This window comes from Pavona decussata, unplaced genomic scaffold, assembly GCF_977016875.1.
Source record: "Pavona decussata unplaced genomic scaffold, jaPavDecu1.1 SCAFFOLD_137, whole genome shotgun sequence".
Classification (NCBI taxonomy): domain Eukaryota; kingdom Metazoa; phylum Cnidaria; class Anthozoa; order Scleractinia; family Agariciidae; genus Pavona; species Pavona decussata.
The window spans coordinates 2,573,153-2,581,682 of NW_028145550.1; the positions used below are offsets into that span (position 1 = coordinate 2,573,153).

General features: G+C 38.9%; 1 protein-coding gene across 1 annotated transcript; it reads left to right on the top strand.

The window, feature by feature from the left end:
• Positions 1 to 771: 771 nt before the first annotated feature.
• LOC146467317 (uncharacterized) lies at positions 772 to 6,111 on the top strand. Its single transcript, XM_085126115.1, has 2 exons — positions 772 to 988; positions 4,737 to 6,111. The coding sequence occupies exons 1-2, from the start codon at positions 784 to 786 to the stop codon at positions 5,393 to 5,395; spliced, it is 864 nt and encodes a 287-aa protein (XP_084982241.1). The 5' UTR covers positions 772 to 783; the 3' UTR covers positions 5,396 to 6,111.
• The last annotated feature ends 2,419 nt before the right edge of the window (positions 6,112 to 8,530 follow it).

Consider the following 8,530-nt stretch of genomic DNA (forward strand, 5'->3'; position numbering starts at 1 on the left):
ATAGACTATTGTGTTTTATTTATGGAAAATAAAGAACGGAATGGAATGGAATACGATGAATTACAATCATAAGCTTTTTTTAAAATTATCGTGATAAACTGAGGGCACAAAATTTACCCGCTATTTTGACAAAATTGACTAAAGAAACCCTTTCCCAGTGAAGGGTACAAATGAATGTTGTACCGCTAGCACCAAGGACAAACGATGAATCAGAAACTTAACTCTACAGTGTGTGTGTGAACCCATGAATTTCCCACTGAGCGTTAGCTCTAGTAAGGAAATGAGAGATCGCACGAGGCGACCTCGGTGTGAATCGAACCCACGGTCTCTGGATTTGATCGTCCCTGAGGCCACACGTACTTGATCCCGTCATAAGAAGCTTCGGTTTCAGGATAGACTGAGGTTGTTCTTGGCAAATTCCGTCCTATAGTTTGTCTGACTAAAATAAATTCGCATAGTGAGACCAGTGTATGGCTTATTGACGCTAGATAACACACCAATAGCGGCAGGATAGACCTGTTCGTAGCCTCCCACGCAATCGTTTCAGTTTAGGGAACTTGTATTACCTCCTCCCTCGAGGTAATGCGAGTCCCCCTAAAAACGACTACTTGGAGGAGACTGGGGAAGACCGCCATGGCGCGCGGACGTGTTCTCTGAAGTTCTACACAGAATGGACTTTTTCTCAGCTAAATGAATAAGTCTGGCAGCACTTCTGGATCAAGAAATCGACTAACAAGGTTGTGAAAGCTTTCCTTACGACAAAGGCAGTATTTCTGTACTCTTATGGGCAGAAAGCGTCCGAAGCAAGGATCGAGTTCATCCGTAGATGAAGATGACATGGCCGCCTCGAAGTTTAAATCGCTACAGAACTCTATAGATGGTTTAAACAAAGTGGTGACGGACGGCTTTGCGAACATCCATACTGATATAGACAACCTCCGCTTCGAATTCAAGACTGAAATTGAGGGAATTAAATCTACTATTAAGAGTCATTGTCTGAGAAAACCAGGCAGAGGTGAAAGATGGGGGTCGGCCGATTTCCTTCAAACTTTCACCATTTAATGTCTGTCCGAAATGATTATGAATGATGCTATTTAGCAATTCTCTTGCTGTTGCGTTTCGTAGTTTGACCACCCCCCCTGGTTTTGACCTTTACTGACCCTGATGTCACGCAAAATATATGCAGAATTTGAAGCTCAATAAAATATATTTTGCGTCATTTCTGGGGACTCATATCGATTGCTTGTATTGTTTATCGTCTAAAAAACGTTGTTAAAGGAAAATATCTCGACTTAACATAAAACTTAATTTTTTCTGGAATTTTGCAATTTCCTTGCGATCGCGAAAATGTCTTGGGCCAAATGTGAGGCAATTTCGAAACTGTTTTTCTCAGAGGTGCGGCGTTCCTTTCCAAAAATTTCTTGATATTTTTTAAGCCAAACACCTGTTCTCCCAAAATCAGCAAACTCTAACTTGAGCCATTAAAATGCGTTTGCATGAGCCACGCTCGAAGTCAAAGATGACTCGGTATTTTTGCTAATAAAGTTCCACAGCGGGTTTTTCTCGGTTTTTCTTTATTTCATCTTCTTCTTTTTTGGTTTTTTCTTTTTTGTTTTTGGATAAGCTCGATGAAACTATCCTAACTCTTCGAGGTAGCACTTCCCTGGAAGATTTAGTTGAGTGACGCTTTGGGCAGGAATAACATCAAATTGGTGTTAGCTCACATTTGATTTGATTATGCGTGACATGTCACGGTATTTGACAATTGTCAAACGTAATCACAAACAGAACACATTTCCCACTTTTTTTTTTACATTTGCATTTTAAACTTGGTAACAACAAGCATTTCCCTGAAACTATATTAAGCCTTGGAGTCAGTCTGTCGTTGATAATTCTTAATTAAAACAAAAACAGCATCAAATACCTGTGAAACTTGCCACGGCAAAAGAACCTCCGGTATGTTCGTTACATAACAGACAATTGAAAGAACAACAAATCTTTCTTCTGTGCTCTTTCCAATCTCGTACCCAGAGTGTTCAGGCTTTTTGGTCAGCGGGGCAACGCCGGGAAGACTCTGGGGACATCGCAAAAATTCAATTTTTTTGATTGGCTGTTCCGTAACGGTTTCCATTGTTTTACCGCAGAAATCCTGCGGTAATAAAATTTGATGTCCCCAGAGTCTTCCCGGCGTTGCCCCTCTGACCAAAAAGCCTGAAGACTCTGGGTACGAGATTGTGCTTATTCTAGTCTGTGGGTTTGCCTTGTGGCGCTGAAGGTGTTGGTTTGAAGATTTGTCCCTTGCTATCCTGTACACGAGACATTGAATCGCACTGGTTCGTCAGTCTTGGTTTGGGAAGAAAGCGTGGCGCGACGGGTTTAAAGATCTCCGCCGAAGTCGATTTGATTCTCAACAGAGCAGGTAAATTTGATGTCCCTGAAGATGGGAAGGAGGAATGACTGTTTGCCCCAGACATCACAAGAACCTTACAACAGACTAGACCGGCCGATAACGGACTATGTGTTGCCACCCAAGTTATAAGTGACAACGAAAGTGCATTAAATACGCAAACCCGACGAGTAAATGGCAAGATGTCACAAGGCATTTTTGAGCTGCATAACGCTGTTGTTCCCATCGGTTCAGGTTCGTGTTATGTTAACTGACTGACTGCATACTAGACTCATTTAAAAAAATATAATCAACATACCATTTACGGCCGTGGGAACCGAACGCGAAGTTTCGCACATTTGTTTTGTTTACATTTCGCAATGCCGCCTTAAACAGGAGAACCAATCTTAACCTCCATGCTAGCTATCGTATTTTGATATAGTTTAAAAGCAGCTTTTGCTTGGAATTTGGAATAAAAGCGGGCCACATTCTACCTCATTAAAGTGTCTCTCAAATATATATTAAATATTTCATATCCATCAGAAGAAACTAGTTTTATTTTATACCAAAAATACATTGTATTTTTTTTTTTTTTTACAAGGAATCATGATTTTTGGTATAAAACAAAACTAGTTTCTTCTGATGAATCTGAAATATTTAATATATAATTGAGAAACACTTTAATGGGGCAGAATGTTTTCCGCCTTTATTCCAAGATTCCAACTATTAAAAAGCTGTTAAAATACAATAGTGTAGCATGGAGGTCAAGATTGGTTTTCCTGTGATACGACTAGTTTGAGGCGGCATAATGCGACTCCGCGGAACAAATGTAAACAAAACAAATGTCCGAAACTTCGTGTAGGGTTCCCACGGCCGTAAATGGTATGTTGTTTATATTTTTTAAATGAGTCTAGTATGCAGTCAGTCAGTTAACATAAACGAACATGAACCGATGGGAACAACAGCGTTATGCAGCTCAAAAATGCCTTGTAAGATCTTGCCATTTACTCGTCGGGTTTGTGTTTTACCCTTTCGTTGTCCCTTATAACTTGGGTGGAAAGACATAGTCTGTTTTCGGCCGGTCCAGTCTGTTGTAAGGTTCTTGTAATGTCTGTCTCTTCTCATCTTCAGGGACATCAAATTTACCTGCTCTGTTGAGAATCAAATCGGCTTTGGAGATCGCGCGACGCTTTCTTCCCAAACCAAGACTGACGAGCCAGTGCGATTCAATATCTCGTGTACAGGATAGCAAGCGACAAATCTTCAAACCAACACCTTCAGCGCCACAAGGCGAACCCACAGACCAGAAAGAGCACTTCAGATTTATGGCGGAACCCAACGCGTTACAGAAGAAAGATTTGTTGTTCTTTCAATTGTCTGTTATGTAACAAACATACCGGAGGTTCTTTTGCCGTAGCAAGTTTCACAGGTATTTGATGCTGTTTTTATTTAAATTAACAATTATCAACAACAGACTGACTCCAAGACTTAATATAGTTTCAGGGAAATGCTTGTTGTTACCAAGTTTAAAATGCAAATGTTAAAAAAAAGTGGGAAATGTGTTCTGTTTGTGATCACGTGTGACAAATTGCCAATGTCACGCATAATCAAATCAAGTGTGAGCTAACACCAATCCTGCCCAAAGCATCACTCAACTAAATCTTCCAGGGAAGTTCTACCTCGAAGAGTTAGGATAGTTTCATCGAGCTTATCCAAAAACAAAAAAGAAAAAACCAAAAAAGAAGAAGATGAAATAAAGAAAAACCGAGAAAAACCCGCTGTGGAACTTTATTAGCAAAAATACCGAGTCATCTTTGACTTCGAGCGTGGCTCATGCAAACGCATTTTAATGGCTCAAGTTAGAGTTTGCTGATTTTGGGAGAACAGATGTTTGGCTTAAAAAATATTAAGAAATTTTGGAAAGGAACGCCGCACCTCTGAGAAAAACAGTTTCGAAATTGCCTCACATTTGGCCCAAGACATTTTCGCGATCGCAAGGAAATTGCAAAATTCCAGAAAAAATTAAGTTTTATGTTAAGTCGGGATATTTTCCTTTAACAACGTTTTTTAGACGATAAACAATACAAGCAATCGATATGAGTCCCCAGAAATGACGCAAAATATATTTTATTGAGCTTCAAATTCTGCATATATTTTGCGTGACATCAGGGTCAGTAAGGGTCAAAACCAGGGGGGGTGGTCAAACTACGAAACGCAACAGCAAGAGAATTGCTAAATAGCATCATTCATTATCATTTCGGACAGACATTAAATGGCGAAAGTTTGAAGGAAATCGGCCGACCCCCATCTTTCACCTCTGCCTGGTTTTCTCAGACAATGACTCTTAAAGATATCGAAAGAGGTTTGGAGACCACGCAAGAAGATGTCGAAAGCGTAAAGGAGGACGTGAAGAAGGTTGCTGAGGATTTTTTGGAGAGTACTAACACCTTGAGCGGAAAAATTGTCAAACTCGAGCAGCTCTCAAAGAGCCCTGAAGTCACTGAAGCCTTGAACGCAAAAATTGTGAAACTTGAAACCCAGCTCAAGCAGCAGGAAGAGGAAAATATCAGACTCGAACAGTACACGAGAAGAGAAAATCTTCGCTTCAACAACATATCGGAAATAGAGGATGAGGACTGTAAATCAGTTATTCAAGATATAATTCAGGAAATGGGGATTGACTCATCTACAATTCGATACCATGCTGTGCATAGAGTTGGAAGAAGATTGGAAGGAAGACACAGACCTATTATAGTACGTTTTGTAAGTCGTGAAGACAGAGAGCTTGTATGGTCCAAACGAGGTAAGATTAAACAATTACATCAGTTCAAAGAGGCCTACATAACGGAGGATTACGCCCGGGCGATCCAAAAAGAGAGACAAATCTTAATTAAAGCTATGATGAAGGCCCGAAATGATGGAATGGATAACGTAAAGGTAGTAGGCAGATTTCTGGTGGTGAACGGAGAGAGATTTGATTGCAAATCGATCCCGGACAATTTAATGTGACTTTAGCTTTAGTTTTAGTAAAAATGTCTTGAAGGTTTTCAGTCTTCAAACATATTTGATGAGTACGGTAACACAAATGCTGCTCGGGAGGTTTTATCTGAATATTTATCCTTTAGACTGCCTCCAAAGTCTCAAATTCAGTTCCATATTATGTCGTACAAAACTCTACAGATTTACTTGATCTTTTTGTGCATATTAATTTCCCAGTTGTATGAGAAAAAAATCCCTTCGTGGATGTTTTGAACACCTACAAAACCTCAGGGGAAAACGGCCCCACTAATGGAAAATTTTAATTGTAATGTTAGTATGTTGTGCTGTTGTTCTTCTGCGTGTATATTTAAATATTTGTTTGTTTCATGTGTATTAATTCCAACCTTCCCTAGCTACCTTTTTCCGCTCCGTGGCCGCGCGATTTGCAATGGGCAATATAAACTCAATTATAAATGAGTCTCAGTATCTGTTGTCTTAATGTGAGAGGACTAGGTGACAATTTGAAAAGAAGAGAGCTCTTCAACTGGCTTAGAATGCAAAAACACTCAATCTACATGCTGCAAGAAGTTCATTGCTCTGAAGGCACAAATTCCATGTGGGCCGCAGAATGGGGATATAGGACAATTTTTAGTGGGCAAGATAGCAGTAAGTGTGGGGTTGCCATTTTGTTTAACAACACCTTTAGCTTTGAAATCCGAAAATTTTTCTCTGACCCAAATGGTAGATTTATTATTTGCGACATTGTTCTAGCTGACGCAATAAGGAAACACAATAATATTAAAGGCATATTAGTTGATGGACATGAAATTAAAATCAGTCTATATGCAGACGATACAACTCTTATTTTAGATGGATCTAGGGCATCCTTCCAAAATTCACTGCAGATTTTAGAGTCTTTTAGAGCGAGATCCGCCCTCCAACTAAATTATAAAAAGACAGAAGTGCTGTGGATTGGCGCAAATGCAGGAAGCGAAGAAAAACTGTGCCCCGAGCACGATTTAAGGTGGATGAGAGATAAAGTAAAAACTCTAGGGGTATGGCTCTCAACAGACCCAGAAATAATGTTGAAAGTTAACTACGAGGAAAAAATAACAAAACTTAAGGCAAGCTTGGGCTGCTGGGAATTGCGTAGATTAAGTCTGCTGGGAAAAATTACTGTATTAAAAAGCTTAATTGTCTCTCAACTCACGTATATTTTGTCACCTTTGCCAACAAACCAGTGTGCTATTCCTGAAGTCAACACCCTATTCTTTAAGTTTTTGTGGGATGGCAAAGGCGACAAGATTAAGCGTGATATAATGATAAGTGATTATGAAGATGGAGGTTTAAAGATGATTGATATAAGGCTCTTTACTCAAGCTTTGAAACTTAGTTGGGTGAAAAAATACCTTGACAAAGGAAATGAGGCAAAATGGAAGCTTTTCTTCAATGTACAATTAAGAGACTTAGGCGGAGACATTATTTTCAAAGGTAATCTCCACAAGAAGGATATATTAGCTTGCTTTAAGGTATCGGATGTTTTCTTGCAAGAAATTTTGCAAATTTGGTCAAATGTTATCTACGAAGATAACATTTGCTCAAAGAAACAGTTACTGTCACAGAGCCTCTGGCTAAATTCTCTTATTCGTGTTAATAATAAACCAATACACTATTTATTATGGTCTTCTCAAGGAATACAGAATATCGGTCATTTGATGGAAAATGAGACCTATCTTTCTCTGAATTCAAAGAACGTTTTCACATCAAGATAAATTTTCTGTCTTTCTATGGAGTGATATCAGCTGTAAAACATCTGGTTACAACCTTTAAAAATAACGCCTCTCAGGAAAGCATCAACTACGAAAGTTTTCTTGATAAGTTTCTAAAGGCCAAAAATACAAATAAGATAGTACACAGAAAACTGATAGAAAAGAAACGAAAGCAGCCTGTGAATAGCCAAACGAAATGGTCGGAAGACTGCATGATAGAAAAAAATGAACCTATTGACTGGAAGACTGCTTACGGGCTGCCCTTTAAATGTACGAAAATCTCAAAACTTCGCGTTTTCCAATTTAAACTGCTACACAGGAGACTTGCCACTAATGATTTCTTAAAAAAAATCAAGCTAAGGGATAACGATCTTTGCAATTTCTGCCAAATTGAAGAGGAAACTCTCATCCATCTTTTCTGGAACTGTACGGTAACGTCCGGTTTCTGGCATAATTTTAGGCAATGGCTGCTCAGAAACGAATCTTCTGTGCGTTCTCTTGAGCTAACCCCTTCCTTGGTCATAGGCTTAAAGACCCACCCACTATTTTGGAAAAATTTTTACTTTTTATTCTTAGTCGCAAGACTCTATATCTGGACTTGTAGAATACAAATGACTCATCCTACAATTGACACGTTCCCCCTTTTCCTCTCACATTACAATCTTTAAAAGGTACTTGCTTCTTGTTTTTTTTCTTTCTTGCCTTTTGCAGAGTATGTGCCACGTGGGCAAAACAGTAGCTGGTGTGGATGCATGTTTAATTAGTAAAATTGTTTAATATCACGTATCTGTTACGAGAAAAAAATGTAAACATTACGCATTTACTTGACGTGATTGTTGTAACTGTAGTGTGACAGTAATAGTGTTACAACTGTACTGTGATGTAATTACAAATTAATTAATCTCAACAGTGTCGGGAATCTTGTCAGTATTGTAATGTAGTAATGTAGGTATTGTAAGTATTGTTTAGTGTAAGCATTGTAAGTATTGTAAGTAATTATTTAGTATTGCAAAATAAAAAAAAAATAAATAAATAAAAAAAAAAAAAAAAAAACGACTACTTGAGAGGCTAACTTATGGGTCAGCTAATTATGTTGAAATGGCACCCCTCCCTCTTGACATGCACTAGACCACTGGAATTGTCAAAAATCGACAGATGATGTTTTCCTGCACAGTTGTGACACACGCTTCTTGAAGGGGAATTCTGTGCCAAATGGCTGTTACGACAGCATATGGAACAACGCCCTTGTTGTCTTAAGAGATTCTTCTACATCCAATATTAATTATTGTGGTGCACCTTGCGCTGGGGTTTCTATGCATGTAGTAAGTACAATTCACACATTTAGCTCCTGACTGAGTTACTAAAGCAGCTGCGGTAGGGGACCTGATCCTTCACT

Coding starts and splice junctions, on each gene's coding strand:
- LOC146467317 (XM_085126115.1), top strand. CDS start 784: ATGGGCAGAAAGCGTCCGAAGCAAGGATCGAGTTCATCCGTAGATGAA. Junction 989..4,736: donor AATTAAATCTACTATTAAGA/GTCATTGTCTGA, acceptor TGACTCTTAAAG/ATATCGAAAGAGGTTTGGAG.